The following is a 21,945-nucleotide window of genomic DNA, read 5'->3' as shown; positions in this document are numbered from 1 at the left end:
TAACAAAAACATTGTGACAAGAACCTAACTCTGTATTTTTCTGAAAAACTAATTCTCTAATTCAGTGTTTGCAGTACAGGTACTCCTTGACTTAAAACAGTTCATTTAGTGACTGTTCAAAGTTACAACGGCACTGAAAAAAGTGACATGGCTGTTTTTCACACCTATGACCGTTCCAGCATCTCAGTGGTCACATGATCAAAATTCAGAAGCTTGGCAACCGATTCATGTTTATGACGTTTGCAATGTCCTGGAGTCTCGTGATCCCTTTTGCGATCTTCTGACAAGCAGTCAATGGGAAAGCCAAGTTCACTTAACAACCGCATTCCTAACTTAACAGCTGAAGTGATTCACTTAACAACTGTGGCAAGGAAGGTCATAAAATGGGGCAAACTTACTTAAGAAATGTTTTGCTTAACAAAGGAAATTTTGGGCTCCATTGTGGTTGTAGGTTGAGGACTACTTCTAATTTTACAGAACATGTATACCATGGACAAACAGAATTTACTGTTTGTTTAAAGTAATAATTGGATAGCAAAGAGAAGCAAAATTCTACATATTTCAGTATAATAATAAATGTTCCCCTTGCTTCACAGTTTGTTCATTATTTTTGGAGGCGGGGTAAAAAATAGAGTGTAGTATTAGGTACAGATTTGATTCATTTAATAAATTGTGCAAACCTATTAAGCGCTAATTGCGAAAAAGTAAAAGTCACCTCCAGATTTTGGAAGGTTCTTGGACAAGATGATTTCCGTGAAGGGAAGAGTGGCTTGGAAAATAGGCAGCCCTGCTCTCTTGTTTATTTGCCTACTTCCTTTGGTTTGCCTTCCATTGAGAGGGACAAGCAGGCAGGATTGTGGCTAGTCCTCCCTGCCTCTGCCCATTTGTTTAGCAGGACTCGGGAACAAATAATGACAAAGTAATCATCTCTCAAGCACTGCTCGATCAAGGACAAAATTGGTATAGCTCCAGCTCTTAGAATATAAGCACTGAAATCAGGTTGCAATACCAGAATTTATCGTAAAGCAAATTCTACAAAGCAATAACTTTTTAGAATACAGAAGAGTCAAGTTTTAAGATTTTACTGCATAACGCTTTTTGTATTGTAGTAATAGTAGCTTCTTGCATTGGGTGCATTACACAGCACTGTCTGCAAAAAGGAGTCTTAAACATGCAAGAGGGCAGCGATGGAATGATGACTAAAAGGTTGCCAATTTTATAAATGCATGACATATATGGACAAGGGCAGTAGGGCTTCAATTGCAACTCTGCAATTGCCATCTTCCCTAAGCTTTACAGTAATTGAATAATTACAGGTAATCCTCATTTAATGATAATAATTGGGGCTAGAAACTCCATTGTTAAGTAACATGGTCATATGAGGGGGGGGGGGTCACGTGACTGCACCATCTAGTGATGGCAGTTCCAGCAGTCCCAATTGTCATTAACAGAGGACCACACAGATTGTTAAGCAGGGACCTCACATGATTGTGACTTCTGACTTCCTGGTGGCTTTCTCGCTGACTTTGCTTGGGGATCATAGACGGGAAAGTAGCAAACTACAATAATCTGACCATGGTAATGCTGAAGCAGCCATAAATACGAGGTCTGCTCATATAAGTCGTTCAGAAATATTGTCATCTTGAACAGTGGCTGAACAAGCAATGACATTGAATGAGGACCATCAGTATCCTGCTCCTATTTTATTAACTGGATTGGCACTACTGCAAATTTCATGGCAAGATTACATTTGTATAACTCCAACGGGTATTTGCAAAGGGATCAAAATATCAAGGTAGTGGTTGCAATATGCAGTCAAAGCCCTGCCCTTTTTAACATGCATCCTGATATGCGAAAGGAAGAAAGGCTTTGGTTCCATGATTGTGGCTGCCATCTTGACTATTTTGACTGCCACATGGATGGTCCAGTAGTTCTACTGGTTGAACTAGGCTGAGAATCTTGAACTTTCCAGTTGTCATGTGAACAAGGAAATTTGCATAGATTTTGAGTGGCTTAACTAGACTCTGCTTTTGTTGTGGTGCAAACAAACATAAGGAAACATAGAGAAAATGGGACATGAAATTGGAGAAAAGCATGAGATTGCTATATACCAAGGAATCTCTCTACAAGATAGACACAACGTATTTTAAAAACTCATATAAAAGAATTAAATTTGTCTGCAGGAAAAGGTTATTTTTAATACAGTGGATTTTTTTTAGGATTCCAAAGCAATGTAAGCCACCTTAAATTTGATTGTATTTCTTACTGGGTAGTCATGTTAAAACATATTTTTTGAAAAAAAATAAAAATTTTCCCCCTCTTAAAAGTCTCTGTCCTCATCCATTACCCCTACTTAATTAAGTTTGGGCTTTTTAAAATTGCTAATCACATCTTTTGGGAGATTGTACATTTTAAATCACAATTATATGATGAATATTTTATGATATATATCTTTTGTGTATAATTAGGAATAAAAATTTAATCCCAAAAAGATGTTTAATAATTTATACTTCTTTGGGGTTGATTAAGAATCTTAAGAGGGCTGGGGAAATGATTTAATTATGTCCAAATCAGAGACTTCAAGTGCACTTGTTTTTGAAATTAAAAACTATAATTAAGAAAAAATTAAATACCACAATGCTTTGATAACATGCTTCTGTTCAGTTCAAGATTTTTGTTTTACCCACTTTATATCAGGTAGTAAGTATATTTTTCTTTTCAACAGGTATAGATAATCCACAAATCAATCAAATTTATATAGCCACCCATCTCACATGACTCTACAACATGGGTGTCAAACTTGATTGTGTCACATGACATGTCGTGACATTTTTGTCTTTGTAGAGCTTGGGTAGGCGTGGCCTATGGGTGATGTATTTGGCCTGTGTGCCGCCAATTTGACACTCCTGCTCTACAATAAAACAATAATTGAGTCTAAAATAACTATTCGAAACAATTAAATACACACATAATGCACATAAATAAAAATAAGACTCTGAAAGAAGGAGTCAATGCTATACACATAATACAATCACCTTGCAGGGTCCCTGTCTCTGTGAGATCCCAGGCCTATTGGAAAACCACGTTTTTTGCCCAGAATTCTCCACCATTCAATTAAGTACCCACTGGACAGCAAACAAAAAAAAATTGATCAGGTAACAGTCCTTATAGAGATGGTAGTAGAAGGGGAAAGTCTTGAATCTTTCGCTTTGCTCGTTCTCTGCCAGCAGTCACAAAGCAGTGACAATCCCTTTTTCTCCTTCCTAGACATGGCAGAGATTGGGAGAACTGCCAAAGGTTGGGAAAAAAAATTGAGATCCTTCCCCAGTTATCTGTGGTAACATAAAAGAGAACCTGAGAATCTACATGAGGGATGTCTGCATAGTTTTTTCCTCACAAAATACCTGTATATCTCACAAGATTGAGAATTGCATGTCCACAAGACATGGGAGGGATTGCATACAGTTGATTTCCAATTGCTCGTGACACCTGACACACAAATGAAAAAGTTGCTGATAGAAATCAAGAATTCCTTGAAAACATTATGATGGCAACCATCAAAAATAAGGTTTAGGAAATGTGCTTGCAACAACATATGCATTCTGAGGAACTGCTAATCTATGCATGTAAGTGCATATTTAATTTTCATGATACATAATTGAATATAAATTAAAATTACCAATAGCATACACTTCTTTTTAAGATGGGTTATATACCAATTTCCAATCTAAAAACATATACATATTTACATTATGTATGGAACTGTTCTTGGAAATCTTATAGTATTTGTTCTGAAATCAAGGGTTCTTTTATGATTATTTTTGGTGGCTTGGGATAGAATTTGAGTTTTAGCTGCAGTGTTTTACATTTTCAGTTGATATCTTTTTTAAAAAGGAAACTCTAGATGGCGCTCTCAAATAACCTTGGGCATTAAAAATTATTTAAATATTAGGTCCCACTTCCCAAAGATTTGGATAGTTATATTGCAGTATCTTAAGTATAAATGATTTGCTTTACAAAAGCTCATTAAGGTGAATACCAATTAAATAATTAAACTATAGTTACCATATGTGAAAATCAGCTAAAGTATCTCAGAGGAAATGTTACCCTACCACTAAGGAAGCAAAGGAAAGGGAATGAAGTTAGCAAGCTAAGTGATTGTTGTGGCAAGGGCAATGGACAGATCAAACAACATAAATTTGTAACATAAGGGCAAAGTACTGAGAGGGAGGGAAGATTTTTATCCATGCAAAATGCCCAAGAATAACATCCAATCATAAAACAAACACTTCTTGGTTTTGTTATGCACAATGTATGCCATAGAAATACAAAATTACAACTGTGGTGTGCACAGGGAAAAAATATAGTCCAGCTGCATTGCTGAATGCTATGGTTGTACCAAAGAAATTAAATTTAAATTTGCATATTCATTGATTGGCAGACATTAAAACAGAACTTGCTATGAAATTATGGTTATGGATATCATGCTGTACATCAACTTCCAAATGTTCCTATATGTGATCCTAGCACCCACATTAAATAAGAAATGTAATAAATTAACTGAAATGTGGAGAAAATATTAAAGAATCTTATAATCTTGTGAGATATCATTGTTCTTGTAAAAAATCTCATAAGAGTATACTAAAGATACTAAGTGATTGATATGAGTGTTGAAAATCTGAAATGTTGGTTGATCCTTGATATAAGCAAGGGCAGTCACCAAATTCAAATCTCATTTATAAATAATTTAACATTCTGTAAAGCAAAGAGGTAGAGAGAAAAAGTCTGAGAAATTGAAATAAAAGTAAAGGTATGAGATAAAGTCGAGTCACTTGCCTGTGAAATGGGCAGCTATATAAATTAGATAAATAAATACATCTGCATTGGTCCCCATGCTTTCATGACCATAAAATCTAAGTCTTTCAAAACACATTGCATTTTCAGCACAGCTTTACAACAAAAAGATTCAGGTATTTATTTTAAAATATGCTTCCAAGTTCTACAGAATTTGGCCATTAATGTATTTGAGCCAGACTGGGTACAAAATGTAAATTCATAACATTGCAAGAAAAAAGAAACTGTTTATATTGTTAACCTAAGTTTCCTTCTTTAGAAGACTGTATTAGGTGGGTTTAAGTTATAAATTTTACATATATTAAAATTACCCTAATTCATCAGAATATTTTGTTGAAATGGGACAACACATCATTTGGGATACAGATGTCTTCACCTATGCAGACCACGTTAGTCTTTTGAGATATCTTGTAACATTTTTACCAATGCTTGCAGCCTGGGATGATGGAAGGAATTATTAGAATGGTCAGTATGATTCTATGTTCTGGAAAGCCCTCTAATCTTCAACAGAAGGCTATCATTTAAAAAGGCTTTTCAGAGCTGTTACACTGCTCAGGAATCATTCTGCCTTATCTCATATAGCAAAAAGCAAGTTTATTGTGTATTAGTCAACGTTTGTGACATTTTGCCTTCATACGTTGAGAGAATAAAAAGATTAATTACTCCTTCATAGAAGGAATATCTCACATATACATATATGCATGTGCAACTATATACTGCTTCTAACAGAACTATCTATTCAGGTTAATAATCCTCAACTACTGAAAACACACTTGGTTTGAAACCTGACCATTTATGTGTATTGGCATCTGATATATAGATCAATATCTAACCCACATTCTCCTATTTCCAATTTCTCTACTTGAATTTCATTGGCATTTTATTTCCTCAGCACCTTCAAATCCTCCAATATATTTGGTATCACTTTCTTTTTGTTTGAATATCATTCTTCGACTCACCTACTCTTATTTTGGCCCTCTCTTATGCCTCTAGTGTAGGTATAAAAGATTGCAACAGGCCATGTATAAGCTTCCTACAACATTGGTAGTACTAATGCTAGAGTTTAGTATTAGAGTAGAGTACATTGATCGGTTGACAGTTTCACAATCATTTTCAAAGGCTGCGAATTGTGGCAATAGCAAATGGCTGAAGAAATGGAATGCATTAATTTTCATGACTCATAAGGGAATAAAATGGAAAGGCTTTCTATTTCAAAAATAACCCTTGCTACTAAGATTTCATTGTTCTGAAAGTACAGAAGCCATACATTTCTACTTCATTAATCTGAAGACCATCTAGTCAGACTACAGCTGGAGCAAAACTAAATGTGACTTAACGGAATAAAGTCTGAAGTATGATACATTGATAACTTTTTTTAATGGAAACAGAATAGTTGATAGCTACTTATTCTTGAAATATATTTTCAGAGATATATGAATCACACACTAAAGCAGAAACTAACCATTAGGGTATTGGGACAATTAAAGAAAGATAATTGGATGATTTGATGGGGTGATAAAGATAACTAATAAACATAATATTCCAAACTTGTTCTATAACTATGTAAACTATTACTAATTCTAGAGCAGGGCTGAACAGACTTTATCACAACAAATGCCTCTCTAAAAATCACTAATGTAATCTTAAATCATTTTGAAGGGGGAAATAAAAACTGAAAGATACATCCTAAAATCAAATTAATAAAGTTTAAGTAACAAAGAAAATATCCAAAGCTTCCTCCCAAAAAATATAATTTCAGGAAAAGCTTCAAAGATGATGGCACAATTTGGGATCTACAAATAATTATTTATCAAAATTGTCACATGGACTCTATGGATTGATATTCTTAGCAATCTCTCTTACTTTTAATTTCATATTTTATTGCCGTCAGTATTTAGCTCTAGTTGTAAATGAAAATTGTTTCAAGAATTAAGGAAGTCTACAGTCTTCTAAATTTTAGCCATATAGAATATATAACACTATCTTGAATTTATTATATTTCAAATTAATATCCTACAAGTAACACATTTGTAGAAACAATGTGTATCTGATACAAATATCTGTTGTGGAATTGGGGTGCAGTTTAAAGACAAAATATTCTTTTTTCCAAGAAAAGAAATCAATTTCAAAGGCAGACATTAATCATTAACAGCGACCATAAAACTTCAATTTAGGCTGTAAATTCCTTAAATCTGTAGGACATACTTTCCTAAACTGCTGACCACATAACTTAATTACAATAAAAAATAAAGGGAAGGGTTAGAGTTAACATCAATCAAATTTAAGTTGCTTGCTGCTTGAAAAACATCAAAATGTTTTCATCATCATATTGTTGTTGCTGCTCTACAGTACATCAAAAACGATGCCATCATTAAATTCAGGACTTAACATTTACAGCCTATTGCAGCTGAAAGTATGGCTTTTGGGATAGAAGTGGGGAGAGAGAGACTGGGTTGAAAATATTTATTCAAACAATTAGGCCACCATTAATCTATACAAAAATTCAACTCACATTTCAAAAGAATGAACTAGCTTACAGGAATATTTCAGAATCAGATGAACAAAAAGAACAATTCTTGGCTATGGTTTTTTTTTTAAAAAAATTACAATATACCCAATGAAAACATTATGACAACATTGAAACATCTTCATTTAATTCAAGGATTAATTTGTTTTGCTAGTAGTAAGTTTCTGATCAAGATTAGGTTGACCTGCAACAAAGAAAAGAGATTTTAGACATGCATTTGCATTTCTGTAATATTCAAAATGAATTTTTAACTTTCTAAAGCAGCGGATTTTATAAAATCTCAAAACGATTTAGCGTTTCCTTGCATTTCAAAATATGTCAAAACAGAATGATTACAAGAATTTTAGGAATGGTAATAGAAAAAGTAAGTCGGGAGCTATTATCATTTGTATTATTGAATGTGCTTATTGTACTGGATCACTATAATATTTCTATCACATCTGGCTGAAGAAAGGAATAAACATGTAGAAAAATAAATTAAACTTTCAGAAATTCATTTATAGAGAGAAACAAGTCCAAATAGATGCCTGTCTAAATGCATTGCAATTATGTTACAATTATTTTGCAAATAAACAGATGCAGAATGCTCTGCCTTGTCTCAGCTCATTACCGATTCAAACAATTTGCCCTTCTGGGATCAATTGTTTACTAATAAATAATTGTTTGCAGCCACAAAATGATATTAAGTGCTATTCTTATTAGTTTTGCTTCTACATCCTGTAATAAGATTCAAAACTAGCCAACTCCCAAGAGTCCAACCTTAACCTTGCTGTTTTTAACAGCCCAGGAAATGATGAACCATCTGTTTCAGAAAATAATGGACAGCTAAGAGGAAATATTGTTTAATTGCAGATTAACCTCCTCGAAAAGCAGAATGAAGCATCCCTATAATTAGCAAGCACAAGACAAGTATCGAAACAGCTGAATGTAAAGTCATATGGTTGTCTTCACTCCACTGAGAGAGTTTCCCATGTTAAATTCCCGCAATGCAAATAATTTACAGGAAGACGCCCATTAGAAAAGGGATAATATGATAAGTGAAAACAATTGCCCTGAGCTGATTTGCACTTTATGCCAAGCATAACAGATCATACACAAAAATAAACTTAAAAAATAAAATATAAAATGTAGAATTGTTCTGATTGACATATAAAATACAGTTAGCCTAAATCCTATTGCTGTTGCTACAGTGCTGTTTTGGAATGCTGTGGCTGTCTCTCATTTCTGACAGTATTTTTAAAGAAATACATTCAAGCACAGCAACAAATTTTCATACCAAAAAAAAATCTCATATTATTATTCAATGTTACCTTTAACTAAAATATCAAAACTTTCTATTGGGATTTCTCTCTACACAGACTGAATACTGAATATGTTAACTAAGAATGTAATGAACATTTGCTGGCACTGTGGGCTATCGTCAATTGGCTCCATTGTAAGGTGATGTGGTGCTGCTTTAAGAGAGTTTTGGGAGAATGTGATTTGAAATGTAGTGCTACTTATATACATACGTGTAGATCATCATACAGCTCAGTGGAAAACAATGTACATAGTACTGAATTCCAGCATGCAGTTTTATATTAATCCAAGGAAATGCTACCACTTTAATCATTTATTGTGAACTGCATTCAGAAATGGGGTTTGTGATTATTTTTATTGTAGGGTTAGGCAAACATATTGCATTTTATAAGTCAAATAAAATAATCTTTGAAATCTAAACATTCTTCATAATTCTAGTTCTTTGCTTGAATGCTCTGAATCAGTCGAACTCAGGGCTGTCAAATTCATGTCCCGCGGGCCAAGTATGTCACGTGCTAGCCACGCCCAGTTTAGCAAAGGGGGAAAAAAATTCCAGCTACATCACGTGACCATGTGAGTTGGATACCCCTGCTCTAACTGGACTGACTTTGGAAATAGCATTTCGTGAATTCTGTCTCAAAATGCAGTAATCAGGTTAAATTTCATATTGTGAGATACTTTTAATCCAATTACATTATGTTTTAATGATACAAAGATACAATGTGATTCACAAAGTCTCTTTAACAGACAAAATTTAGGAAGATGACTCAAAGCTTTCCCAATCACAAGAGCTCAAAATGCTGTCTAACTTTAAATTGAGAAATGTACATATCTATCTCTTTTTTCTAATATAATATGTGACTGTTCAGGTTTTATATTAACAGATTTATCTTTCCTACAGACATTTAGGCAATTGTTGTACATCCGTACCTGCATTACCTTTCCTTTCAAAAGATCCATATGCCAATGGCAGTCAGATACTTGTGAGCTAATGACAGCAATCAGTATCCTATTTTCAAACCTTACAAACATATGCAATGCATTTTCTTATTTTAATATACACTAGAAACAATATAACTGAACAGCACTAATGATGAAAAAAGTCACAATATATTTAGTTTGAGAGTACATATATGAAATCTGTGCACCTCCCCATTTTGTCTGGGTTACCAGTGGTGGCATAATTTTGGATATCAAAGGATTTAAATGTGTGTGTGTAATTTACACAACTGCTGGATCTAATTCAGGCCCAACATATTAAAGTTGAGAGCAAAAATGACAGTCAATAGTTTGACAGCTTGAAAATCCTACATAATAAGTTTTGCTCTCGGTAATGATCTTTGCTTATTCAGCTTCATTTGAAAGCAATAAGCCAGAAATAGCATGACTTTGTACAATAGTTCATTCAGAAAGAATGAAATTTTGACCTCCTTCTCTAAAACAAATAGACAATTGTATCCTTCAGTCATCTAATCGCCTACAGATATTTAGAGTTTGGAGAGAAGAGAAAATTAATTCCAGTCTTACAATGAAAATGCATTTTCCACAGTAATCAATGCTGTTCATGAATTAAGGAAAATTAATAAACCCTGGAATAAGCAGTAAGAACATTTCAAATATCGGTGGAGCATTCTTACTTGGGTTTTGTCTCTGCATCAGTCACTTGGCGAATGTAGATACCATCTTCAGGATGTTCAATGTCATCCATTTCATACATATAGGAGGATGCTATTGCAAGAGTCGTCCCATCATTACTGAAAGCTAGTGAAGCTATACTGGTAGGGTACCGGTGAAATTGGCAGAGTCTCTTTTTGTTGAACGGATCCCAAATATTAACAAAGCCATCAGAGCCACCTACAAATGGGTGTGTAAGAAGGGAGCCATTAGGAACTAATTATACATTCTTTTGTAACCCTATTAAAAACTTGTAGGGTTAGTGCAAAAAGTTTTATTAATTTTTTTTATAAAAAGAGAACAAACATCCAGAAAAGAAACAAGCCCAATAATCTGAAATCAGTGCAAATCAATCATAAATTTCAAATGGCATTACACTCTGCACATTTCTCCCTCAATTTAATATATTGCAAATGTTCAGGAACTGCAGTTATGGCCAATTAAAACAGGTTTGGGGGCTAAATACTGGTCCAAGACGTCACAATATCCCTTTTTCAATTAAAAAAAGATCATAAAATGGTTCAGGGCTTGTTGGAGAAATCTAAGTTCCAAGCTACCCCTCAGACACAGAAACTCATCGCATAACTCTGGACAAATCAAGTTGCTGAACAGAGCAGTTATTGTGGAAGAAAAATAAATAGAAATCCATGTATGGTGCTTAGCTACCAAATAAATAATTAAATGGATGAAATATTGCATATGAAACCAGGATCACTATCCATACAAAGTAGCTCTGAATATCTACTACAATTCATACAGTAAGAAAACAATTACCTGTAGCAAATGTGTTATGGACATTATGAAAAGAGATGGCATTGACAGGGTAAATCTGCTCAATGTTATTCTCCTTCAATCTGTGGCATTTGAAAGCATATTTTTTCTTCTGCACCTCCAAACTTGGGTCCAAATATTCAACTGCAACCCGACCTTCTATGGAGCTCAACACATAACCCTATCAAATGCACAAAGGTCCTTGAGTTATTACAAACAATTGCATAAAGTTTTCTTTTGTGTAAATACTTCTATCACATTCTACATTTGTGCCCTTCAAAATGAATCATGTACTGTGGAATAAAAGATTCCAAAGATAATTGGAAATAATTTCCTACTTCATGTCTACTGAGAAAAATTAATTCAGAAATCTTGGAAACCGAAATATTTCCAACACCTTTTCAGAAGTGAAAAGCCATCAAAAAGACTTCATTGGGAACATATTTGCCCATAAGTAATACATGAAATTAATTCCTTCACTGCATTAAAAAAGAAATCTAATTCTAGGACTCCTTACTATTTTTTAATCAAGAGCACAATTTTTTTCCTTCTTTTTTCTTCTACCAAAAGAATAGAAAATAATGCTTGCACTGAATCCCATAAAAAAGTAATAGTACAGTAACTGAAATAAAGACTCTCGTTTCAAAATTAATTTTCTTCATAGTGTTGACAGGTCCAGGAAAAAACCAATCTAGAAAGAGCTCCTAAGCAAGTAGATTTATATATTTTCTGAAAGCCTAACTTTTAGAAAAATAAAACCATATTAAGCATGATACTGTTGTAATATTTCCTGTACATTAATTGAACTGAATTCCCACACACTAGAATTGATTCATCAAATTTGATTGACTAGCTTCAAAACGACGCTAGACATGCCTAGACACAAACAAAAATAGCAAAATTCCAAAGTTTTAATAAGCCAGGAGACAGCTAAAGTAACAACAGCATGTTTCATTCCACCAGCTTAAATCTGCTATAAAGTTAAATACCTGTTTGTTGGGAAATGCCCTGATGCAACGGGTCTGATATTTAAGACTTGATTCTCTTCTCTGCTGAACATAGCCCATGTTCCGTAAATCCCACACCAGAACTCTTCGACCAGCTGTTCCCACTATCAATCTGTCACCAGATACAGACAATGTATATACCTTGAAAAAAGATGTAAAATATTGCATTAGTATATGGGCTGCTAAAGTTTGGTAGACCAAGAATCAAGACCTTGTATTTCAAAGATATTACATATGTGCTTTCCAAATAGGCCCAAAGAGGAAAATACTAGTCCTCTATTTACAACCACAATGGAGCCCAAATTTATATTGCTAAGTGAGACATTTGTTAAGTGGGCTTTGCCCTACTTTATGACCTCTCTTGCCACAGTTGTTAAGTGAATGATTGCATTTGTTAGGTTAATGATATGGTTGTTAAGGGAATCTGGCTTCCCCATTGACTTTGCTGATCAGAAAGTCACAAAAGGTGCTCACATGACCCCAGGGCACTGCAACCCTCATAAAGATGAACTAGTCCAAATTTTTATCACACAACCATGGGGATCCTGCAACCGTCATGTGAAAAATGGCTTTAAGACAGATTTTTCAGTGCCATTGTAACTTTGAATGGTCACTAAATGAACTGTTGTAAATCAAGGACTACCTGTAATCATAAATCTCATTCTAGAAAAAAATATAAATGTTAAGATAAAAGATAGATTTTGGTCAAGGATATTCTAAGGAATTTATCCTACCACAGAGGTTCAAGTTAATTTTATCTATTTAAATGAAATATCTAATCCTCATCTCATACAATAACATACATATAGTAGTTCCCAAAGGCAACAAATTAAGACTTGTTCCAATTAATAGAGCCAAAAAATAAACTATATTACTAAACAAGCTTTGGTAATGATATTTCATTAGTGCAAAGATAGCTACATATAAAAACTTTCATACAATCTCAAATTTCACCACACCTTTAATATCTTGATATTCATGACAGGATACCCAAAACTGACAGTTGATCTTTCTCAGTGGTTCATGTGGAAGTGAAACAAGAGTGAGAGAACCAACCAAAGAATCCTAGAAGGACCCAAAATAGGCAAAGGTCTCATAAGGACTTAACTAAGGGATTGAGAGAAAATGTTACAGTTCGTGCTGTATCTAAAGAATACTTTTATGCTATTATACCTTGGCTAACTAATTACCATATATTACTGGTTTATAGAAACTAATTGCTTTAAGAATAAAAAAATGAAATTTAGAACTCAGGAATGGAAATTTAATGTGCAAATCCAATAGTTTAAACAATGATTTTCTTTTATATCTGGCATTTTAGAGTTAATCAATGCACCTTAAGAGATCCAATTTGGTCTACTTATTTAAGATGTTGGACTAGGAGCAAGGAAACTGTGAAAGCCAGTGTGTCTGTCTGTCTCTCCCTCCGTCCCTCCCTCTCTCTCTTTCTCAGATTTAGGAAGAAGACAAAGGCAAGCAACTTCTCAAAGTACTTTGATTTTTTTCCCCATTTACCAGGGATCAACTCTGACTCACAAGACAAAACAAACACGCAAAAAAATAAGCACTCTAGCCAAGGGTAAATCTCCAGTTTTCTCCCACCATTTTCTCCTGAATAGAAAAAGGAAGTTTCAATATATAATCTCAAAAGAATGACCTAATCTGGGAGATATTTTATTTGCTCAAAAATATTTTCGTTGCATGCAAACTGAACTATTCCAAGGGAACATTCTTGAGAATATTGAACATTCTATTTTTTCTCCTGATGATACTTGTTTGGAACATCCAGATATTTTGTTCTACAAATGTTTTTTCACAGAAAAGTAACTTTTGCACATCTCTATTACACTCAATCAGTAGAATTAATCCATGTTGAAATGATGCCCAGCACTCTAAATAATTTAAGAACAAACCTTTTCAGGCTGAGAAAATGTTCCTGCATTACAAGGTGTTCTTGGGTCCCATAACTTGACTGTTTGATCCCAACTTCCTGTTACCATTACATTCACTTCTGGACAATATTCAACACATCTTATAGGAGCATCGTGACTGCCAACAAGATTTTCTGTTTGGGGAAAAAAATAATGTATTTAGCTTTACTAGATTCAGGGATAGTGAAATGTAATAAAAGGATTAAGGCAATATTCACGCACAAGTATCAAGGTTTGACAGGCCATTCATTAATCTATGTAGATGCTGGGGCATCCTTTAAAGAATGCTTGATCCTCTAATCTTTGTAACAGATATACGCTCCTGAAGTGTTAAATGTAGACTAATAGGTATCAACTCACTATTTCAAAGAAGCTTAGCAGGGAAGTGGGTGCTCATGCAGAGATTTTCAAATGAATAAAAGAGATTTATGCACCTAACTGCTGGACACAACTGAAAATTCTAGTCATGAACGGCTTATCAGGAAGATTTCATAATTGGTGACTATAACATGACAGCATTAGTGCATGCCTTTACCGCTATTTAAGATACAAAACAATTTCAACAAACCATTGTCAATAAACTCTTCTTCCTACATTACTATTCATTTTATCAACACAGTAGTATTAAACTGTTTAGAAGCTTTTACAGTGATGTTTAATACGATTTTTAGTTTAAAATCTTTTATTGCTTTAAATAGCTTTTTCCTTCAAAGTTGCGGCTGAGCTTTCCAACATCTTCAATTTCTGCAAACATCCTATAAAAAGTTTTCATTAATTTATGTCATAGCATCTCATTTCATTCAGCTAGTCTACTTCCAAATATCTAAGTGCCTGATCATAGATCCCAATAACACAGGTAAAAACAAATTTAAATAAATAAAGTTTTTAAAATAATGATGGGCATTGGAAGATACTCTTAACAAGCTACATATTTTGCAATTATATACTATACTCATGTATCAGAAACTTAGTAAACTGCTTTCTTCAGATTACACCATTAGCCTCCATTTTTTTACAAAAAATGAGAAAAACCCTCATGAAAATTTTTCAAAGAAAAAGTCAACCAAATATAAAGTTCACTTTAAAAAAATATTTGAAAGTTCCTCTTTGTTTTAACTGAAAGAAGTTTCAGGAACAATTTAGCATAATTTGGAATAAGAAACTGTCAAATACTGGGGTACAGATGGATATGGTATTTCAGTAATTTATAGATGAATGAATGCCGTTTTTCCACAATCTCAGCAAATAGAATATTGCAAGAAGGAAGCCTATGACATTAAATTGCCATGAATACAACCTAGAAAAAAGAGAATAAGTGAAACAATCACTGTCTACAGTATGAGAGATAATATTGGTTGTCACCTCCCCGTGTTTTGTTAGACAAATGAATAAGACAGTGTTTAAATAAATAAAAATACACTGCAGCTGATTTTAGAGAGAGAAAATAAAACATTTTCTATCAGAAACATCTATAGCAATAATGTACAAAATTTGGTCAGAATTTTCTATTTTGTTGAATTATATTGAAGTCCCATATGTTGACTCAGAAATAAGTTCCAAGGAATGTATGAAAGTTTATTCTCAGATAATAAGTAATGGTTTGGTGCCCACATGGTTCAGCTATTCAAGCATGTTCTGTTTTCTGACTGCAGACTTTATGACACTATCAGGTGAGTTTACCTTGATCAGTGTTCAAGTCATGCATTTTCAGCTGTCGATCTAATCCTCCACTCCAGGCATGTGTTGGGTCCTTCAAAACAAACAAAAGTATTCACATATTGTATAATTGAAGAATAAACACGGTAAAAGCCACTTTTTCCTCCAATGATCTATAAAAATCTGTAAAGCATATAAATGTTGCATACATGTGAAATTAGCAGGTTGCTGTCTTATTACTGTGATAGGGTTCCCGTGTTATTTTATGGTAATGCCAACAGGACACATAAGCAGAAAACATCAGGAAATTTATGCAGGGCCCTCACAGTATATGAGGAAGGAATAGTAGCTCAACTTACTAGAGATGAGTTTATTTTCAATCTGCTGCCCAAGCACATCGGGAAAAAAAAGATTAAAATGTGAGCTCTCATTCAACACTTTATCAACAATATTAATTGTATTAGTCTACCCATCTTTGTGTCAAGAGTTATCATTCCAGGATAAAGTGCTCTACAGATCTCATGGCTTTGATTCTGTTGAAGTTTAGAACTGTTTTGCCTTTTTCTTCCCCTTACTGATAAAGCACGTTGCCCGCTTAAAGGTTCTGGAAAACTTAAAACAATTATCCACTATTTATGTAATTTGGGCTACTTCTACTGAAGTATCATCAGTAAACTACATTTCAGAGGTTTTCCTCCCTTGGCTAATTTTGCTTTGTATATATATCAAGATTATCATATTCTAAAAATAATTTAGCTTAACCAAAGATGCAAAAATTATATGAGAGAGAACAAATTATTAGTTATGAAAAGTAACATGAAAAGTGATTTCTGACTTAGATGTCCATTCAAAATTTGGCCAGGCCAATTTTGACTAGTTACCTGTCATTAATTCAATTTTATTTTGATTTATTGTATTGTATCTTGACTTATTTCAAAATCTTCAATTCAACAAGCCAATTATCTGGGATTCGCTTCAAGATGCAAAGTAAAAGGGAAGATTAGAAATAAGGCTATTCTATCACCCCTATTAAAATGAGCTCTCTTAATCATCCTTCAATAGTCACCTAGCAACAACCATTCCAACATGCAACACAATTAAAGAAAAAGGGAAAAAATATTCCAGCACCTCTGAAAAACAATCTGCATTGTGTTCTTCCTCAACTATCAATTAGCCAACAGTAATTTTACCAGGCTGAAAAACAGAAGGTCAGGAACAGATCTAGATTTCAGTTTTTAGCCTTTTAAATTGTGGCACTCACTCTTCCTGCTGCCTAGACTTTATGAAACAAAAAAAATTACAGCTGAACATTGTGGCAACTAATATGAAGAACTTTGTTTTTCTCCTCCAACTTTTCATCCTTGTTCTTCATGTCTATTAGATAGTTGCCATCTTCGAGTTTACAATATCATTTTTGTTATTTATAATCAGCCTGGAACTTGTCTTTTTTCAATTCCCCAAATCTCAAAAAAAAGTTTGCTTCTATTATTGTAAAATATCTAAACTCAGTTGAATATGGCACTATACATATATACAAGCATCATAATTATACCAATACATAACAAACTTGGTTCATATTTTCACCAATTAATTGACGGTCTAGAAAGAGTAGCCGATGTAAAAATGTAAAGATTTTTGACAATAATATAGACTATTTCCAGAAAGGAAGAGCTAATAAGTCCACATATGTGCAAAATGCTAACACATTTCAGAATACTGTCCAGCACAAAGTTCTGGTCACATATTAGATTAACTAAGTGTTTCCTTCGTATTTTCTTGGTATTTTCAAATTTCAAAACATGAAAAAACTTACATAAAAGGCACAGTCAAGTACTGCTCCAGTGTGTTGATACTTGAGTCTCATTGTATTAGCAGGAACATCATACAATCGAACAGTTGTATCCCAAGAAGAAACAAGCAGAAACTGAGATGTGTTTGGGTTGAATTTCACTGATGAGATTCCATCTTCTGGAGGTTGGTTCAGCTTAAATTCATTTGATCCAGTCATCTGTTAAGATTGCGCAAAATTAGATGTGTACTTTCAAATTATTGCTTAAAATTTCTAGATAAACATGTTTGGAAGTTCAATTACTATTGATTTAGTCATTTCATTACAAAATTCTTAACTGTATAATACTGCAACATGCTCCTGCACAGTATGAATTTAATTGAAGAACTTTGTAGTATTACTATTGTATTTCTTGTTCATTTTTATGAGTGTAATTTTACATTATGCATATTTGTGGCAGTGGAGTCATTGGTGTTCCATGAGGTTGGTTGTTTGCTTGCACATAATTCATCATACAACTAGGTAACATTATCAGTGGCATTGATATGTATGCCAGTGGCATTGATGATGCTACCTAATTGAATAATGAAATATCTGCAAGCAAAAAGCCAAGCTCAGAAAGCACCAAGGACTCCATACAGTTCAACGCTGAGCTACATATATTATCTTTCATTGGTATATGTGTGGCATTTATATATTATAAAACTATGTTATGATTTAAACTAAAAAAAAAGAAAAAGTATTCTAGCCATAAAGAAGTTTTATTGCTTGTTTTTATCTTATATTACTAAAAACTATATCAATTTTTTAAAAGATAAATATGTTATTATTGAAATTACATTTACCTAAAAAAATTATATAAAAATAGTCCAGTATTATCCTACACTATGGGTCTCAAACCCAATTGCATTGCAAGTCATATCGTAATGTGTCAGGATGTGTTTTGCCTTTGGGGAGCTCAGGTGGACGTAGCCTGCATGGGCCATATTTGGCTCACGGGCTGCCATTTTGATTGGTCTGTCCTACTCAAAAAATCTTTTTGAGGCATTCTCTCTTGTAATAATAGCATCTGAAAAGTAATTTTGCATCTTACAACAAACCTGCAAAACAGTCTTTAATGCTATCAGAGAAGGAAATACAGCTGACCTGGATTAGTTCAAACCACCACTTTTCTGATCAAACTCAACACTCAAATTACTTCAGAAATCTTGTCCAAGTTACTCTTTAAGTGGGCAATATTGTACATGGTTACTGGACATCAGCACAAATGAATTCACTGCAATCTTTTTGTATCTTGCTTTATTAAAAAAATAAAAATAACTCAAGGCTGCAAACATATCCAACACACCTTTTGCCTTCTTTTGTCCCCAAAACAACCCTGTGAGTTGTGCTGTGTATGTGTGTGTGTGTGAGACTGGTCCAAGGTCACCCAGCTGACTTTCAATAACTAAGGCAGAACTAGAACTCACAGCAGTGATGGCGAACCTATGGCACGCGTGCCACAAGTGGCACACTGAGCCATTTGTCAGGGCACGCGAGGCGCTGCCCTGTCAGCTGGCCAGCGCGCATGCACGCGCTGGCCAGATGAGTTCACCTTTTTAAAAACTATTTTTCGCCTTCCCCAGGCTCCAGAGGCTTTATAGGAGCCTGGGGAGGGCAAAAAGAGCCCCCCCGCACCCCTCTGGAGTCTTCAGGGACCGTTCCTGAAGCCTTCGGAACACTTAAAACCAACCTCCGAGCAAACCGGAAGTCCGGTTTGCTCGGAGGGTGGTTTTAAGCGTTCCGAAGGCTTCAGGGAAGCCTACGGACGGTCCCTGAAGCCTCCGGAGGGCCTCGGGGGGGGGGATGCTCTTTTCGCCCTCCCCAGGCTCCTATAAAGCCTCGGGAGCCTGGGGAGGGCGAAAAAAGCATGTAAAAATGGGGGGGGCGTTGTGCGCGCATGCGCACTGGGGGGGACGCACGTTGCATTATGGGTGCGGCACACCCGCACATGACCCCCTCCCGCGCTCCTCCCACTTGTGGCACACGAGCCAAAAAAGCTTCGCCATCACTGACTCACAGTCTCCCACTTTCTAATCTAGTTAACCACTAGACCAAAGTGATTCCACTAGTCATACCACCAATTCTCTTAAAATAAAAAGAATTAAAGGGGAGGGCAGAAAACCACAGTAACAAAGTACAAATAAACAGAATTGGGCTTTATTTAAAAACAAAAAATGCACATGCACAGCAAGAAGTCTTGTCTTTGATACTTTTAGTAGTGGGATTACTACTAAATCTGGCCTATAAAAACCTAGATGATCCTACTAAATGACAGCAAAGTTTTAATGCCTGGCTGCCATCTGCTAATTGTCCAGATGTTTACAACCAACTCTAGTAGCCCTTCACATCTTCGACTTCAAATTCAGAGCCTTTTCTCCTAAAACTCATTCTGGATCAATTTTTTTCCTAATATGAAGATTCTGGAAGTGGTGGCCCTAAAATTTCTAAAGGGATTTATATGACAAAAATCTGTCATAGCTTGAACACTTTTATTACAGTGACCTCAATTTACAATTGATAGCCCTCGACTTACAATTGAGCCCAAAATTAATGAGACATTTGTTAAGTAAGTTTTTAAGTGAGTGACCCATTTTATGACTTTTATTGCCACTGCTGTTAAGTGAATCATTGCTGTTCTTAAGTTAGTAACATGGTTGTTAAGTGAAACTGGCTTCCCCATTGACTTTGCTTGTCAGAAAGTTGCAAAAGCTGATGACATGACCCCAAGACACTGCAACCGTCATTAACATGAACCAGTTGCCAAATATCTGAATGTAAATCTCGTAGCCAGGGGAATGCTGCTGCAACGGTTGTCAAGTGTGAAAAATGGTCATATGTCACTTTTTTCAGTGCCACTGTAACTTTGAATGTTCACTAAATGGATTGTTGGAAATTGAGGACTACCTGTATACCTTTCTCGTTTAGTGCCCGTGATTCACTGTACAGCGATTCCATTTAGTGACAATTCAAACCATTCCTACCTTCCCCATAGGAGAAAATCAGCCAGTTGGATACTATCCATGCTTACTTAAGAGGCCAAAGACTGCCCCCGACTTAGGCAGCCTTGAAGGCAGGAAAAGACGAGGGAGGGAGGGAGGGAGGGAGGGAGGGAGGAAGGAAGGAAGGAAGGAAGGAAGGAAGGAAGGAAGGAAGGAAGGAAGGAAGGAAGGAAGGAAGGAAGATGACGGAAGGAAATCATGATGGAAGTAAAGGAAAAAGGAAATGAAACCGGGGCCCTCCAGTAACGTGGGGATGGATTAAAAGGCCTACTTCGTTTTTCATGGAGCGCTCTCTCGATTTGAAGGCACTCATAGGGAGAACTCCCCCCTCGCCCATTCCCCACCACGAGGCTCATCCCCATCCCGCTTACCTTGTCCTCCAGCGTTACTCCGAATGACGCCTCCCGCGCCAACCGCTCTTCCGTTCCGCACCAGACGTAGAGTAACGCGCGCGCGCGCGCAAATCCTCCGGACCGATTTTCCTTCCCAGCAGCCTCAGCGCCCTCAAACGAGCTCCTGGCCGGGATTGGCTGGTTTGAATTACTCTGCCGCACGGGCAGACCAGCACGCTCCGTGAAGCTAAGACTACAACGACCGACATGCAGTGCGCTCAAAGCTTGTCTTTGGCCGCCTTTGCTTCGAACCGGGGAAATGGGCGTTCCATATCAGTTGCCTCCTTTCTAAGACCTGGGTTTCAACCGTCGCTGTCAGCATCGGGACGAAAGCCAGGAGGGGGAAATTTTAAGAAACCACTGATTTAGGTTTGCGGGTGTTTTCCGCCTTGGTCGGGACGATCTATGGACTTAAATTTTAAAACGGCATTCAAGCCTAAAGATGAAGTTGTTGGCTAGCACCTCTTGAGTGCAAACATCCGAAGGATCGCTAGGCGGCAATAAAGAGAGGTTGTCTCTCTGTTGGCTGCGATTTTTTTTCCCAATCCGAAATCCGATAACCCATGTCAAGCCAATGTGCACTCATCGACCTACCTAATTGGCAGACGCATAGAAGGGGAGGATGACTGCAAACCTCCCTAATTCGGAGAAGCAGACTTCCTGGGAAACGGAAGGGAAGCCCCCCTACAAAACGTATTCTTCTTTAACCAAGATAAAGGGCACGTTTTCAGGAAGCTCCCATTGGGAAGCGAAGATTTCATATAAAGCAGTATGCTTGACCTAACCATCACACGCCCTCCAACTTGTGATCAGAGGTTCTCTTGATTTTAGTTAGAATTCGGTTCAAAAGAACGGGTAGACTTTTAGCCTTTGCCATCCTGTCGTTTAAAATTTCGTGTAAAATGTCAAATAGAACCAATACTATTCTTCGAATGTCTTCCTGCAAAAAACACATTCAAGCCACCTTTCGCCTTGAGAAGCCCAGCATTTCCAGCAAAGCCTAC

At 35.7% G+C, this 21,945-nt stretch overlaps 1 protein-coding gene across 2 annotated transcripts; it reads right to left on the bottom strand.

Moving 5' to 3' along the window:
• Nucleotides 1-4,950: 4,950 nt before the first annotated feature.
• Nucleotides 4,951-21,077, bottom strand: BUB3 (BUB3 mitotic checkpoint protein; the record flags this gene model as incomplete). 2 transcript variants are annotated; one of them, XM_081956179.1, is made up of 8 exons in its annotated part: nucleotides 20,921-21,077; nucleotides 17,533-17,727; nucleotides 15,744-15,813; nucleotides 14,046-14,197; nucleotides 12,115-12,273; nucleotides 11,129-11,306; nucleotides 10,318-10,534; nucleotides 4,951-7,565 (listed from the first exon to the last, which is right to left on the bottom strand). In XM_081956179.1, exons 2-8 carry the CDS (start codon nucleotides 17,725-17,727, stop codon nucleotides 7,556-7,558), a joined length of 981 nt encoding a protein of 326 aa, XP_081812305.1. In that variant the 5' UTR covers nucleotides 20,921-21,077. The 2 variants fall into 2 exon arrangements, with proteins under 2 accessions (XP_081812305.1, XP_081812306.1); XM_081956180.1 differs by lacking the exon at nucleotides 4,951-7,565 and having other exon boundaries at nucleotides 10,314-10,534.
• Nucleotides 21,078-21,945: the final 868 nt, after the last annotated feature.

The sequence above is a fragment of the Natrix helvetica genome (assembly GCF_964273705.1).
Source record: "Natrix helvetica genome assembly, chromosome: 5".
NCBI classification, from domain to species: Eukaryota; Metazoa; Chordata; class Lepidosauria; order Squamata; family Natricidae; genus Natrix; species Natrix helvetica.
The sequence above is the reverse complement of the archived record's forward strand: the minus strand, read 5'-3'. Positions and strand labels throughout refer to the sequence as shown.